This window comes from Doryrhamphus excisus, chromosome 21, assembly GCF_030265055.1.
Source record: "Doryrhamphus excisus isolate RoL2022-K1 chromosome 21, RoL_Dexc_1.0, whole genome shotgun sequence".
Lineage (NCBI taxonomy): Eukaryota > Metazoa > Chordata > Actinopteri > Syngnathiformes > Syngnathidae > Doryrhamphus > Doryrhamphus excisus.
In genome coordinates this window covers 9374582-9392052 of record NC_080486.1, presented here as the reverse complement: position 1 = coordinate 9392052, position 17471 = coordinate 9374582, and the positions used below count along the sequence as shown (strand labels likewise).

At 43.2% G+C, this 17471-nt stretch overlaps 1 protein-coding gene across 1 annotated transcript in view; it reads left to right on the top strand.

Moving 5' to 3' along the window:
• gpr158a (G protein-coupled receptor 158a) overlaps positions 1–17471 on the top strand; it is a 60958-nt gene that overhangs the window by 21097 nt on the left and 22390 nt on the right. Inside the window, exons 5-7 of the mRNA XM_058060605.1 lie at positions 5071–5173; positions 8904–9130; positions 10724–10792. Of these exons, the coding sequence (XP_057916588.1) occupies positions 5071–5173; positions 8904–9130; positions 10724–10792 (399 nt within the window). The remainder of the gene's footprint in view (positions 1–5070; positions 5174–8903; positions 9131–10723; positions 10793–17471) is intronic.

Below are 17471 nucleotides of genomic sequence, written 5' to 3'. Positions count from 1 at the left end.
GTCACATACCGAAGTACGAGGTGATATGACCATACAATGACATAATGGGTACCATAGTAACTGTCAATATAGTGATATGTATAGCACACCATGACTGGTTCAACATCAACTGCTTGTATTGTTTCTTGAATTGGCTCATCGTTGTGCATTGTTTGATTTCCTTACTCAATCCATTCCATAGTTTGATTCCACATACCGAAATGCTACGGCTTTTTAACCTAGTCCTAGCATATAAGTGTTTCTTTCACACATATACACACACGGAAGCCATATTTGTGCTCCTATTGTGCGCACGCACCTAATTAGGTGTCATGAGAAGCTGCCTCCATGCTGCAGGGTTTAACAGAGCATGTACAACCCCTTTTAAAATAAACACAAGCTAATTTCCCTGGTGCCTTTATGCACATCCTGAGCTGGCACTTCACAGCTTGCCACACACACACACACACACACATAGACATAGACAGCGCCCCCCAGACTTGTGCTCTCCGTTTTACCTCCTTTTGTGCATTCTGTTGTTCACTCTGTAATTATCGCATGATCCTCGGGGTGTGTGTAGCACGCTGAAGGAACATTACAAATATCTACAGAGGCCTATTAGCGCTTGATTAGCTGCTGAGCTGGACGGGAAGCATGTGGGCTTCTTCTTCTTGTCGGAGGGACGGCGTCGGGTCCTAATTAGCCAGCAGTCGAGGCGAGCTTGCTTGCTTGCTTGCTTGCTGCTTTTCCTGGTCAGGTGGAAGAAGACGCTGGCCTCCGCATCAATTAGCATGACGGAGGGGGGCTTTTAGCATTTTTTTTTTTAATTCCCTTGCCTGGTGTCACACGGAGGTGACGGTGGAGAACGAATGTTTGAAGTCATGAGAACTTGGCGTGTGCAGCTCAATTAGCGTAAAAATAAAATCACAAGAGAAGTGATGTCATTGCACTTTTTCATACCGAGAGAGTTGAGGCTCTTTAATTAGACTTTGAGCAGAAAATATAGATTCATGTATATTTGGTTTATTATTACTGAATACCTTTTAAATTACTAATACTCATTCATTCATTCATTCATTTTCTACCGCTTTTTCCTCACAAGGGTCGCGCGGGGGTGCTGGAGCCTATCCCAGCTGTCTTTGGGCGAGAGGCGGGGTACACCCTGGACTGGTTGCCAGCCAGCCAATCACAGGGCACATATAGACAAACAACCATTCACACTCACATTCATACCTATGGACAATTTGGAGTCGCTAATTAACCTAGCATGTTTTTGGAATGTGGGAGGAAACATTCCTTAACATTCATTAAACTTTCAGACCGTTTTAGTGTAGTAAATACATCTGCATCTTATACTTTTGATGATCTGTGTCTTTATTTGAGGAGCCCAGAGAGGGGCTAACGTCATTGCAGCACCCCAATGAATGTGTTGCTCAGATGCAATACAGTATGGGAAAACTTTTAAGGAGTTGTTTTTTTATATACTCATATTGGTACATGTTTGTATATTTGAGTGTGAAGTTGCTGTATGATGACTTTAGTGACTGTTATATTGTTATATACAATATTTTTATACACTATACTGTTATATACAATCACAGGGCACATATAGACAAACAACCATTCACACTCACATTCATACCTATGGACAATTTTTGGAGTCGCCAATTAAACTAGCATGTTTTTGGAATGTGGGAGGAAACCGGAGTACCCGGAGAAAACCCACGCATGCACGGGGAGAACATGCAAACTCCACACAGAAATGACCGAGGGTGGAATTGAACTCTGGTCTTCTCGCTGTGTGGCCTGTACGCAAACTACCTGTACAACGTGCAGCCGGAAAACTAACATTCATTCATTTTCTACTGCTTGTCCTCACAAGGGTCGCCGGTCACCGGTCGCCAGCCAATCACAGGGCACATATAGACAAACAACCATTCACACTCACATTCATACCTATGGACAATTTGGAGTAGCCAATTAGCATGTTAGCAACCTAGCATGTTTTTGAAATGTCGGAGGAATGTGGGAGGAAACCGGAATACCACACAGAGATGGCCGAGGGTGGAATTGAACCCTGGTCTCCTAGCTGTGAGGTCTGCACGCTAACCACTCGACCACCGTGCCATTACTAATACTAATAATACTAATTATATCTCATTCAATGGTGCCGGTGTATATTTACTGTAGCCTTCTACCTTAAACACGCACATATTAGATTCCACGGCCAGTCATCTCAATCTCGTGGAGCTAATTAACGATTATGTTAATGCAGTAAGCAATTTCTTTCCCGTGGCCGGCGCCAGAATAATATCAGTGCCCGAGTTGCTCAGTATCAACAGAACGCCATCATCAAACATAATTAACATCATGAGCCACCCACTAAAAAAAAGTAGGTCACCGCCTGTGTCGCCGTTGTTATTAAAAATATTAGCAGCGGTTATATTTGTTATATAAATTGTGTTGTTTTAAAACACAATATGAGATTATGAAAATGGGAACTTCCTGTATGACCTGTATAGTTGTGGCTACGCGGAGTTCGCCGGAGTTGAGACGACATGTGACGGATGGCAGATAACCGCCAGGCAGGCTGCGCCGTCTGGGCTGCTCCCCCCCCCCCTTCCCCTCCCTGCTCCGCTCCTCCACATCCCAGCATCCACATCAATCAGACATGGCTAGCAGGGCTATTCCTGGCTCTCCCCCTTCACACACACACACACACACATATATACACACACACCTATGCGGCTGAGTGCCAATCGACTTTGGCAGGGTGAAGCTGAAGGCATGCTCCACCTGTGCTCACGTCACTTTTCAACTTTTGCAGCTGCATGCTACTTTAGCTACCTCTGTCTGTTTGCTAGGCGCCGTCAAATGTCGCCACTCGGGTGTTGCCGTGGAACTCATGCGTGCTACACTTGTTGTGGAGTTCTTTGCAATGAGCTTATCAGTGCTGTGCTAGCTGAGCAGTGATATGTTGTGATCCAATGTAGATAAGCTGTCATTGCTTTGTTGATATAGGTGAAAAAGGTTCTTATTAGCATGAAATTCTTGAATATTTGTGGAATATTTGTGGAAAAATTGTGGAATATTTTGACTTTATGACAATATATTCATTCATTTATTTTCTACCACTTATCCTCATGAGGGTTGCAGGGGGTGCTGGAGCCTATCCCAGCTGTCTTCAAGGAAGAAGCGTTGTACACCTTGGACTGGTCGCCAGCCAGCCAATCACAGGGCACATATAGACAAACAACCATTCACACTCACATTCATACCTATGGACAATTTGGAGTCGCTAATTAACTTAGCATGTTTTTGGAATGTGGGAGGAAACATTCCTTAACATTCATTAAACTTCCAGACCATTTTAGTGTCGTAAATATATCTGCATCTTATACTTTTGATGATGTGTGTCTTTATTTGAGGAGCCCAGAGAGGGGGCTAACGTCATTGCAGCACCACAATGAATGCGTTGCTCAGATGCAATACAGTATGGGAAAACTTTAAAGCAGTTGTTTGTTTTAATAATCATATTGGTGCATGTTTGTATATTTGAGTGTGAAGTTGCTGTATGATGACTTTAGTGACTGTTATATTGTTATATACAATATTTTTATACACTATACTGTTATATACAATCACAGGGCACATATAGACAAACAACCATTCACACTCACATTCATAACTATGGACAATTTGGAGTCGCTAATTAACCTAGCATTTTTTTGGGGAATGTGGGAGGAAACCGGAATACCCGGAGAAAACCCACGCATGCACAGGGAGAACATACAAACTCAGAGGTTGGAATTGAACTCGGGTTTCCTAGCTGGGAGGCCTGCGTGCTAACCACTCAGTCGCCGTGCAGCCTATCCCAATACATTTAGACTTTTTTTAATGTTTAATTTTTCATTATTTAATATTATAAATTCAGTTTGTAAATAGTACAGCTTTTTTTTCATAATATTCCGACTTAACTTAAACTAAAAATAAAATGTTGTCTATTAATTATTAATTTTTAATTATTAATTATTAATTATATAATATATATAAAATTATAATATATATAATATATATATATTTAAATGATTAAAATGACATTTTTTTTCCTTGTTTGTTTTCTTGATTCTTGAAATTTTTTTTATTTCTGCTGCTGTTGGGTTTTTTTTACGATTTCAGCTTTTTTGTATAATTATGATTTTATTCTGATAATATTATACATTTTTACACAACCTAATTTTCTAAGAAATTACAAGCTTTTTGGAATATGGCAATAAAAAACAGCCTTAGGCTACAAATGGCCCCCATCCCCTACCTTGGACACCCCTGGTCTATACCATCTTGTATGAACCAGGAAGTCACCTTCTTTCTAGCAAAAACCCACCAAACATTTCCAAGCAGGGCTGGTCTAGTTAGGAAGTTGTTGACCATCTCCAGTATGTGTTTGGTCCTGATGGAGGTCTCCTGAGTGCTTTCTTGGTTGTCCCAATGGTTCTTCTTCTTCTTCAGGAAGCTGTCAGTTAAGCTCATTGTAACTTTTAAAACCGGAGGAAGTAGTTTTACTCCGGTGTAACCTAGCAACGGCCCCGGGTTGTCAGGCCTCTTCTTTCGACCGAGGTCCTCAGGAGGAGGTCATAAATAACATCCTTTCAAGACATCCGGTGCTCTGTGACGGCCGCTTCGTTTAAAAAAACGACGGCCACGTCAGGTCGTCAGAGCACTCGGCGGCATGTCAGGTGTCAGCTGGAGCGGCGCTGCTATTTCGGTCCGCCTCGTCATCAAGGTTGCGTGAGGAACGAGACCACCACAACGACCCCGTCATTCCCACAAGGAATGAACCCAACGACTTGTTATTTAATCATGCAAATTAGCCAATTCTTAATTTAGACGTTAATTATACGTTGTAATTTGTCAGTGTGCCCCCTGACGCCCCCTTGTGTTTTTCTATCAGGGCAGCAATCAAATTGAAGAGACTTTTATTTAATACGAAGAGAGAGAAGTTAAATAATTACACCTCACCACCACATTTGACTCTTTGAAATGACTTTCAATCCTGCTTGCTCAAGTTTGATTCCGTTTGTCTCCTCACAGTGTTTGCCGATGCGCGGCCATGGCTTCGTGCTGGACAAGTTCAAGTGTCACTGCAGGAAAGGCTTCTACCATCCCAGCCGAGTGGCCGTCAGCGGCTTTACGAGTGAGTCTGTCACTTTAAATGTTCAATGCCGTTATTCCCATCACTGGCTATTACAACATTGGTTCTGTTGCTGCTGATGTGCAGTATACCTAATAAGGGACCGTGCGTGTGTGTGTGTTCAAAGAGCGCGACTTGTTGCTTTCCACTTTCTCATGCACTCCAAATTATTATTACAGTTCTTAACAGTATATATAATAATAATGGAATGGCCTTTATTGTCATTATACAAGATGTACAACGAGATTGGAGATCATAATAATAATAATAATACATTTTATTTGTATAGCGCTTTTCAGAGTACTCAAAGACGCTTTACAGTAGAGAAAAAAAGAAATAAACATAGAGTTGAGTAAAAACAGAGTAAACGATGCATTAGAATACAACATACATACATTCATTTAGAGCTAGCTAACAAGGCTAAATGCGGGGCGGGGAGCTGTTAGACATTAAAACCGGATTTAAACAGGTGGGTTTTTAGTTGTTTTTTAAAGGTGGGAAGGTCGAGGTAAGCACGGAGTGAATGGGGCAAAGAGTTCCAGAGGGTGGGGGCAGCGATGGAGGAGGCTCTGTCACTCAGGTTCGGAACTTGGCCAGGAGGTTGGAGTCTGAGGAGCGAAGGGGACGCGGGGGATTGTGTGGATGAAGGAGGTCTGTCAGGTATGGAGGGGTCAGATTGTGGAGAGCTTTGTAAGGTATTGAGAAGGACTTTGAAATGAATACATTGTGGGACGGGAAGCCAGTGGAGGTTTTTAAGGACCGGGGTAATGTGTATATAATGTGTATATAATATGTATATAATGAGTAGAGATGCTCAATAGTGGCTATTTTTACCAATATCTGATATAGCAAAATTGTAATGGCCAAGAATGGAAGCTGTGATGTTAGTAGCTCTGCATGTTCCTTCACTCCTGTAGGTGGAACGTGTCCCAATGCATTAGCCTCCAAGGAGGACGGGAGTTACTTTTCATTCCACCTTAGGCCTGCACCATCTTATTGGATCCATTTTTCACCTCCAAACAGTTTGTGGCGCATAGAGAAATAAGATCGAGAAAAAAAACCTCAAAGAGCAGAATAGCTATGGTGTGTGTCCAGCAAACACAATACCCTGTGTGTGTGTATATATATATATATATATATATATGTGTGTGTGTGTGTGTGTGTGTGGAGAACAATAAGAGCGAGTCGAGCCAAGCCTGTTAGCCAGCCGCAGTCTGGCCCACCATGGGGGCCAAATAGCAAGTGTGTTCATCTACAACGGGGACAGCTTTTTTGTCTCCCAGCGATTGTGTGAATACGTGGGTAGACTTGGACGGGGTTTAAACGTCCTCACACTGAGCTGCAAGAAGATGAGAGTGACTCATTTCTCCACGAATGAGAAGACTCTTTGAAGGGCTCAGTGATGTGCGTAGTCATTGCTTCTTTTTTCAAGAAGACAAAATCCCCACAAATCTCAGAGACAATGGGTCTTCCCGGGGAAATCCTTCTCCGTTGCGTTGCTATATCGAGACGCCATTTGTTCTTCTTTAAACCGTATGGGCGATTCCTCCACAGTCCCATAATAAATATACCTTACACCAGGGGTCTCAAACTCAATTTACTTGGGGGCCACTGGAGCTAGGGTCTGGGTGAGACTGGGCCGCATCAGGTTTTCCAAAAAAAAATGCATTTATTAAAAACAATTTTTTTTTTAAAACTTCACTTAGGTTCCAATTTTCTACAATAAAAGTTCTGATAAAAATGCCACTGTTCTCAAATATCTTATTTTTTATTTTTCTGCACAAAATAAAATGAAAAATAAATAAACAAATCAAGAATAAAGAAAATCAATCAATAATAAATAAATATAATAATAATAATAAAACGGCAAATAATAAAAACTCACGAAACCACAAAAAGCAACCGATGTCACAGCTGTGGCTGTAGTCAACCTCTTAATGTCGTGTTTATTAACCCAACAAGATGGAGTATCATGTAACTGTACCTACAAAAAAAAAGCATTTATTAAAAACAAAAAAGATGAAAAATAAATAAACAAATCAAGAATAAAGAAAATCAATCAGTAATAAATAAATATAATAATAATAATAAAACGACAAATAATAAAAACTCAAGAAACCACATATAGTTGGTGGGTAGACAAATTATTTTTTTTTCAGATTAAAATGAACAAAGCATTATTAGAGCCCTGTAGACATGACAAAACACGACTATAGTCACATTTATACTCTTTTTATTTACAACATATTGCGCAACTGCAGGGTCTTGAGACACATGCTAACTTGCAAACTAGAGAGCTAGCGACCTAAACGGTACCCTTCAAGTTATTTCCTTTAAAATTAAATAGCCAAAAACTTACCACTTCCACACGGATAGGGAGGATAACTATTAACAGTTATTTAACCTTTAACATGAACATGAATCAAAAGTAATAATTTTTTCTGGGTACATGATACCATACAGCATCCATATCAAACTTGCGCGGGCCGCACTAACATTAAACTTTCATATCAAGGCGGGGGCCTCAAACTAGTGTCCCTAGTGTCCTGCCTTACACGTTAGGGAAGTGTCTTTCTTGACCCATATAGGGTTGCGCTTTATGGGTTATTGTTCATTAGCCACGTTTACATGGACCCAAATATTGCAATTCCATTCAGGTTATTTGCTCAAACAGAAAGAATGATAAAAATGAAATATAATAATAATAACTTCTTTGGTAAAGCAGAATACGAGTTATTCCAACAAGTGGAAGAAAAACTGGAGGAAGTCGGTATCGGTGATGTTGGTGTTTACTTTACTGCGTATGCCCCATTGACTATTGTAGTTGATTATAGCGGCGCATGTAAACACATGATTGGAATATTCCTTTCCATGTATATCATTGCTTTCGGAAAAAGAATGTAAACATGGCTAATGTTGATAGCAACTTGTGTCTTTGGTCTCTTGTGTCTGATTCCACAGTCTTTACATTCCACTTGTGTCAGTGCTTAATCGACTTAGTCGTGTAAAGTACTTACTTAAGCAGCGTGACACCCTCTTTTAATAAGCAGACATCTTCCTGAGCCCCCTCTCATGTCCGTCCTCACGATGTCGCCGCGTCCTTGTAGGTTGGGGGGGGATGCGAGCCATCAGTACAGCGTCATATGCGGACAGACACGTTGTAGCCGTGTTGACTTTTCGTGTTCGCACATATAGATCCGACACGGCTTGTGTTGACATAACGTCGATGAGCCCCGGCGGGGTCAGAGTGGGATAAGCATTTCTATCTACTCTCGGAAAACTCCACTTTGTCATGGAGCAGGGGTGTCCACTCTTTTTTTTCCACTCAGGGTTGAATGTGAGGGGGCACTACGATACATTTTGTGCATCCCATCCATCCATTTTCCTCCGCTTATCCGGATCCGAGTCACGGGGGCAGCAGTCTTAGTAGGGAAGCCCAGACTTCCCGGTCCCCGGCTTCTCCTCCAGCTCCACCGGGAGGACACCAAGGCGTGAGACATAGTCCCTCCAGTGTGTCCTAGGTATGCCCCCGGGGCCTTTTCCCGGCTGGGCATGCCCAGAACACCTCAACAGGGAGGCGTCCGGGAGGCATCCGGACTAGACTGACTCCTCCCGGATGACTGAGCTCCTCACCCTAACCTTTGTGCATCCCGAAACTTCTAAAATGTCTTCCTGAGATGATGAATTAAGATGGCGTGATGTCTACATCAAATGCTAACAGTGTCCTCCACAGGGGAGGGGCTAAAAGGAACGTTACCAGACAGCGGCCCCAACGCGGACGAGGCGTCCTCCAGTGACTGCCTGCCATGTCAGCCGGGCTGCGCCTTCTGCAAAGACGACACGCCGTGCGTCACGCGGGAAGACGGCGCCCTCCGCATGGCCGTTCTCTCCTTCCAGTGCCTGTGCATGCTAGTGGTCTTCGTTAGCATGGTGCTCGTGTACCACTTCCGCAGGAACAAGGTACTCACACACCAGCGCTTCCACATGTGGGCGGTCACAATGACGCTTTGAAATCATATCAAACAGCACAACACTGTTCGGCATCAGCACCTTGGACAGCGACCGCGCACTGATCATGTGTGGGCGGCCATCTTTGTAAGGAGACGGTTTTCATGTCGATAATAGACTCTCTTGTGATTCACACTTTAAGGCCGCTCCGGAAGTCATTGCAGCGCTTTTAGGTGGCTGTTATATTTCAATGTTATGAAATATGAATGCAACACTTTGGTTTTATGCTCCCTTTTACTCACTCAAGTAAAATATGCTCCTTTCTGCATACATATATGCTTAGCTCACACAAAATTGTTACATTAGTCCAGTGCATAATTTACTTCTCTTTTGAGTACCTTTCAAAGGGCTTACATAACTCATAGTTGTTTTTATTTATTATCATTCTTATGTAAAGTGTATACCTAAGCCAGGGGTGTACAAAGCGCCATTTTTTCCCTGCAATTTGCAGTTTATTGGTCCTTTATTCATTCATTCATTCATTCATTTTCTACTGGACACCCTGGACTGGTCGCCAGCTAATCACAGGGCACATATAGACAAACAACCATTCACACTCACATTCATACCTATGGACAATTTGGAGTCGCTAATTAACCTAGCATGTTTTTGGAATGTGGGAGGAAACCGGAGTACCCGGAGAAAACACATGCAAACTCCACACAGAGATGGCCGAGGGTGGAATCGAACTCGGGTCTACTAGCTGTGAGGCCTGCGCACTAACCACTATACACCATGCAGCCCGGCCCTTTATTCTTTCATTCATTCATAATCTACCGCTTATCCTCACAAGGGTTACGTGGGGGTGCTGGAGCCTATCCCAGCTGTCTTCGGGCGAGAGGCGGGATACACCCTGGACTGGTGGCCAGCCAATCACAGGGCACATATAGACAAACAACCATTCACACTCACATTCATACCTATGGACAATTTGGAGTCGCTAATTAACCTAGCATGTTTTTGTAATGTGGGAGGAAACCGGAATTGAACTCGGGTCTCCTAGCTGTGAGGCCTGTGCGCTAACCACTCGCACACCGTGCAGCCCGGCCCTTTATTCATTCATTTTCTACCGCTTATCCTCACAAGGGTCACGCAGGGGGTGCTGGAACCTATCCCAGCTGTTTTCGGGTGAGTGAGAGGCGGGGTACACCCTGGACTGGTGGCCAGCCAATCACAGGGCACATATAGACAAACAACCATTCACACTCACATTCATACCTATGGACTATTTGGAGTCGCTAATTAACCTAGCATGTTTTTGGAATGTGGGAGGAAACCGGAATTGAACTCGGGTCTCCTAGCTGTGAGACCTGCACGCTAACCACTCGATCACCGTGCAGCCTGGCCCATAAAGTTAATTCTGAAAGACCTATATCATTAGATATGATGCTAATTTACTTTGTCAGCATTAACTTCTAGCTAAGAATTGTTCCTTATGCGTCTTTGGTCTTTGGTAGACTACGGCGTATGTTCCACATGTTCATGTTTATGCTGCATAAATGAGATTTCTTGGACTAATTGTGCCGTGTTTGAATTTACCTGCAGAGTATCAGAGCGTCGGGCCTTGTCCTGCTGGAGGCCATCTTGTGTGGAGCTCTTCTTCTCTACTTCCCGGTAAGTCGCCATTTAATGTTAAACAAAAAAATAACATTGGTGGCCCACCGACCAATTAGTAAGCTGTATACCAGGGGAAAACAGCATAGGTTAGAAAGTGGGCGGTAGCCCCTTGTGTCCCAAAAGTTGCACATGTGCACGGGCCAATTGTTTGCCTTGTCAGTACAAACTGCTCTCTATAAATCACAGCGCTCAGTTGGGGCTTTGCTTTTTGACAGCTGCATGGAGCTGTGATAAGCAGGCCTTTCACAGCCAAAGTGTGTGTATATATGTGTGTGTATATGTGTGTGTGTGGCTTGGCCCGCTCACCGCACACAGAGTTGGCCCGACGTCGTCGTCAGCAGCCTGTCGGACGGCGACCATCTGTTGAGAAGGTGCTTGTGTGCTGCTTTTTTCGAAAAAACCTGGGGTAGTTACTTTTAGTACGCTCTCTCCGTGCTTTGCTCGTCAAACTGATGACTTTGGATGCGCACGCCCCGCTTTTCCGGAGCCGCTCTCTCGCCGATCAGAAGCGGCAAGCGGCTCACTTACAATCAATATCGCCATAAAAAGGGATGGATTATGAGCTTAAACAGTATTGCATGGCGGCAGGTATTATGTTACATGATGTGCTTTGAAAACAAGCCGCCGAAGGAGAACATACTATAAAAGCTCTTATTACAGCTGGAGCGTACTGTTAATTGGGAATACATGATATTATAACAAGTTTTTTTTTACATGAATAATAATTTGGAGTACATGAGAAAGTGACAAGGACAACATTTGTGCAAAACAGCAGCAACAGAACCAATGTTGTATATATTAATAGCGGTAAGGAGCAAACTGCTCCCCAGCATTAACACCACATGATTCTTTAAATATATCAGTAGTTTGCCTACAGCCGCAACTCTTAATTGGAGCTTCATTCATTCATTAATTTTCTTCCGCTTATCCTCACGAGGGTCGCGGGGGTGCTCGAGCCTATCCCAGCTGTCTTCAGGTGGGGTACACCCTGGACTGGTCACCAGCCAATCACAGGGCACATATAGACAAACAACCATTCACACTCACATTCATACCTATGGACAATTTGGAGTCGCTAATTAACCTAGCATGTTTTTGGAATGTGGGAGGAAACCGGAGTACCCGGAGAAAGCCCACGCATGCACCGGGAGAACATGCAAACTCCACATAGAGCTGGCCGAGGGTGGAATTGAACACGGGTCTCCTAGCTGTGAGGCTTTCGCGCTAACCACTCATCACTAATGCCACATAATGCATAGTGCAAAATGTTAGTATAATTATGTTAGAATGCTAACATGCGAGCATTAGCATGCTCACACCTAGCATAATAGCGCAAAGTGTTTGTAAAGATCCTATCCCTGAAAATGCTAGAAATGTTAGTATAATTATGTTAGCATGCTAATATTGATGTGCTAGCATGCTAACAACTAGCATGATAGCGCTAAGTGTCTACATAACTTCATATTTATGAAAATTGTTTTTGGGAACCGAAGTACCCGGAGAAAACCCACGCATGCACGGGGAGAACATGCAAACTCCACACAGAGATGGCTGAGGGTGGAATCGAACTCGAGTCTCCTATCCTGCGAACTAACCACTCGTCCACCGTGCAGCCAAATTTTAACCAAGGATTTTAAATTCAACAAGCGCACAAAATAAGTAGAATATATGAATGTTATATGTGTAAACGCTTCCCAGCATTCACGTAACTAGGTGGCGGACATGTTTTTGTTCCTAATATTGTGGCTTCTGAGTCATGTGATTGTTAGGTGGCGTTTTCCTCTTGGCTAACTCGCCCGCAACCTCATTATTTTTTTGCAAATAACGCCCACACATCATTGATTTACATGCATCTGCCATTACGTCCGCCTCTGTGGCGCTCAGGGCGTTGGCTAATTGCAATCTAGTTGCAATCGTGCGGGCGTTGTATGCTTAGCCAAGCAATGCGGCCTAAATGTAATTAAAGCCAGGCAGATTTAGAGGCGGCTAATCAATGCAATTTGCTGCGACAAGGTCCTGGCGAGTAATAATGTTTGAAATGCGTCGCTAGTGAAAAGCGAGCTAGTGAGTGAAGTTATTGGCTGGTGAGTGTATGTAAAAAAAAAAAAAAAAAAGAGGGAGGAGGGGTGATGTTTTTGTGTGTAAAGCTGGCGCAGTGATGCTAAAAATAGATACTTTGAAAATGATTGTTACAAAGGCCACTTGGCAATCTAGTCTGCGGCATTTAGCCATGACATGGGTGGTGGCTATCATCTGGTGAAGAAGGTTATAAAAAAAAAAAAAATAATAACATGTCTGCGCACGGAGCCATGCAGCACTATGCAGAGATTGATCTCCGCCCAGAAGCATTTCCACGTCTCTCCTGCGAATCCCACGTAAGCCGAGGCTGCCATGTTTGCGACGCATCACTCCACCAGTCTAAATATAGAAGCTGAAATATTCCATATTCCGCTTGCTACTGCTTCTATTTTCAATAATTCCGCTCTTATTAAAACAGCTGGAGACACATTTCATCCTGTTCCCTTTTTTTTATACCTTTCTATTCTCACCAGATTGTGTCTCATCCAATAAGTCGGGCTCATACCCCCCCGCCCCCCCTTCATCTACCCTCCCCCTGAAGATGGAGATGTGGGGATAAAGCTATTTCTGACTGTGTGCATGAGCGAGGGAGGTGTGCGGGGACAATCATCTGGGGACTGAAAATGTGATCCCTCCTTTAGTTCATCTTATTTATGATTGGAGGGGGACTCGGTTTGGATATTGAAAAAAAAAAAAATTGCTATGCATGCTTGTTTGTGTGTGTGTGTGAATCGAATAAAAGGTGTTGCATTGTGCTGCCACCTGGGTTCCACTCCCTGGTTGTACCTTAATAATAATAATAATCGTCATGCACAAACATTGTACTATGTAATTAATGTTTATTCATTGCTTGATATTATTATTACTATATTATATCTCTACATTGTATTTTATTCATTCATTCATTCATTTTCTACTGCTTATCCTCACGAGGGTCACGGGTGGCGCTGGAGCCTATCCCAGTTGGTACACACTGGACTGGTCGCCAGCCAAACACAGGGCACATATAGACAAATATGGTGGAATTGAACTCTGGTCTCCTTGCTGTGTGGCCTAACCACACAGCTCTAACCACTTGTCCGCCATGTAGCCCGGTGTTGTGGTCAATATACAAGCAAATAACCTCCATGGTCTCAAATTAGCTAATAAATGTAATTTACAGTATGTGTGGCTGTAGGCAACATCCCAATATCCATTCATTCATTAATTTTCTACCGCTTATCCTCACGAGGGTCGCGGGGGTGCTGGAGTCTATCCCAGCTGTCTTCGGGCGAGAGGCGGGGTACACCCTGGACTGGTCGCCAGCCAATCACAGGGCACATATAGACAAACAGAGTGGAATTGAACTCTGGTCTACTAGCTGTGTGGCCTGCTAACCACACAGCTCTAACCACTTGTCCACCGTGTAGCCCGGTGTTGTGGTCATTCATTCATTCATTCATTTTCTACCGCTTATCCTCACGAGGGTCGTGCGGTCGCCAGCCAATCACAGGGCACATATAGACAAACAACCATTCACACTCACATTCACATTTTTGAGTTGCTAATTAACCTAGCATGTTTTTGGAATGTGGGAGGAAACCGGAGAAAACCCACGCATGCACGGGGAGAACATGCAAACTCCACACAGAGATGGCCCAGGGTGGAATTGAAGTCGGGTTTCCTAGCTGAGTAGCCTGCACGCTAACCACTTGTCCACTGTGTAGCCCGGTGTTTTGCTCATTCATTCATTTTCTACTGCTTATCTTCACGACGGTTGTGGGGGGTGCTGGAGCCCATCCCAGCTGTCTTTGGGCGAGAGGCGGGGTACACCCTGGACTGGTCGCCAGCCAATCACAGGGCACATATAGACAAACAACCATTCACACTCACATTCATACCTATGGACAATTTTTGAGTCGCTAATTAACCTAGCATGTTTTTTAGAATTTGGGAGGAAACCAGAGAAAACCCACGCATGCACGGGGAGAACATGCAAACTTGAGATGCCCGTGGGTGGAATCGAACTCCTAAAAACACTTTCAAGACCTTACATTTGAAAAAGTAATGAATAAATATAGTAATTAGCTAGTAAATAGCTATATTTTTTAAATGTCTAAATGTGTATAAATATGACTTTTTTAGCTATAACTGTAATTCACCATCTTCACCACTAGGTAGAGCAGCTCCAGTCTTAGTTGGGCATTCATATGCTTGCATATTAGAATACATGAAATAATGAAGTTCAGTGGTATACATTGTGGTTGTCTACTGCCATGCATTTCTAGTTTAGTTAGTGCTGATTTACAAGGTTAAATGTGTTCATTGTCAGAGCAGTTTTTCCTCTTTTAGGGTCTCGGGTAGATTCAGGAGAGACCTTTATGGTTTTGGACTCCAGCTTTCACAGTGAATCAGTGTCTAAGGAGAAGCAGGGCTGATGTCTTTTGACCTGACAGGCCGTTAAAACCCAGTTTGCCTCCCGACCAAAATGGTTCTGACACTTTCCCAGCAGACTGAGGTGAAATGGCTCCATTTCCAGTGGAGGATGAAGTGCAGCGAGCGGTCGTGTAGGTTCTTCTTCCCAGGAAGGAAGGTGGGAATATCTCCCATGTGATGATTAGGAGTGAAGGGAATGGGTGGGAGGTAAGCGTCGGGGCTGGAGCTGGGTGTAATTTACACCCGGACCACCTCGGGGATCCAGAAACCATTACCTCCCCTCCGGAAAGCCGCCCTCCCCTCCCGCTTGGCAGCGAGTGTCGGCTTTCATATAAAAATGGATCAATTGCTATTACCCTCCTCCTCCTCCTCCTCCTTGTCCTCCCCGCCCCTTCCTGCTCCTCGCTCACAAAGAGATGATGATCAAAAAAGGCGGTGCTTATTTTATCCTCATTAGGGTCGCGGGGGTGCTGGAGCCTATCCCAGCTGATAATATACAAGCAAATAACCTCCAGGCTCTCAAATTGGCAAATAAATGTAATTTGCAGTATGTGTGGCTGTAGGCAACCTCCCAATATACATTAATTCATTCATTCATTTTCTACCGCTCATCCTTACGAGGGTCACAGGGGTGCTGGAGTCTATCCCAGCTGCTAATATACAAGCAAATAACCTCCAGGCTCTCAAATTGGCAAATAAATGTAATTTACAGTATGTGTGGCTGTAGGCAACCTCCCAATATACATGAATTAATTCATTCATTTTCTACCGCTTATCTTCACGAGGGTTGCTGGAGCCTATCCCAGCTGATAATATACAAGTAAATAACCTCCAGGGTCTCAAATTGGCTAATAAATGTAAGTTATAGTATGTGTGGCTGTAGGCAACCTCCCAATATACATTCATTCATTTTCTACCACTTATCCTCACAAGGGAGTGCTGGAGCCTATCCCAGCTGACTTCGGGCAAAAGTTTGCAGAACATCCTGATCATCTGACTGTGTAGCGAACATGCTAACCACTCATCCACCGTGCGTCATACTGCTACCTCTACAATGCTACAGGGTCTCTAATTGGCAAATAAATAGAATTCACAGTATGTGTGGCTGTAGGCAACCTCCCAATATACAGTTGCTTTGAATTAATTAACATCACAGCTTTATCTACCTCTGCATGCGCTTTTAAAGGTTACTACTGAGCTGTTGCAGTATTGTGTACATTGAACTCATCAGTTCTTGATTTGGTTTTAGTGTTCATTACCGCCACCTATAGGAGTAAACCTTGTCATGCCTTGAGGATTAAGTGTTGTTGTGGGTTGGACTGATTTTGCACAGGAACAAAAAATGTCAGCGAGTGAGTGTTAAAAATATTCCTGCATCAACTTTGCTGGCTGCCTTCGTCGCAGCTGGCCGGCGTGCGTCACGGCGGCGTCAGCGGGGAGCGTCCCCGGTGGCCGGCTCTCAGCATGCAGGCAGCTGGGAGGCTGCAAAAAATGGGGCGTGATTAGCAACGAACGATGGCTGCAAATGAAGTGGACGGAGTGTTGATTGAAAAATCAGCGCGGTGCGACTCTTGTTTGTTAGTTTGGAACTTTTTCATGTTTATATCTGGGGTTTGAACTTGTCCCTCATCGTGAGTTACTGCTTTCTTGTGCGTGTGGATGAAAAGAGACAAAGTACAGTGACCTCTGACCTTCACTGAGGACACTGGAGGCAAGGGGGATGAGTGGTTATGTCATACTATCACATCATCATATGAGAGCCAAGAGTCCGGAGGGAAAAACCTTGCTGGCTTTGTGTTCCTTCTCAGCACTGCAGATAGAATTTCAGCCCCATTGTATTCCAAATATACAGTATTACTGCATATTTTACATATTTGTAATATTTTTTACTCTTGGTATAAGAAACAAAAAGTCACAAGGATGTTACTTTAGCGGAAGTGTGGATTAAAAAGTAATTATAGGTTTAAAAATAGATTTAAAATATATATAATTAATACAAAATATTTATCATGAGTGATTTTTTACATGAATTTATTTCGCAGTTTGCTGAGTATATTTTATTTAATTTGTATTTGAGAAATACACAGTATATGTACATATATAATTAATATTATATAGCTTTTTTTGCGCTATGAAGAAGTTATTTTAGTCAAAACCTGGATTAAAAAAATAATTATAGATT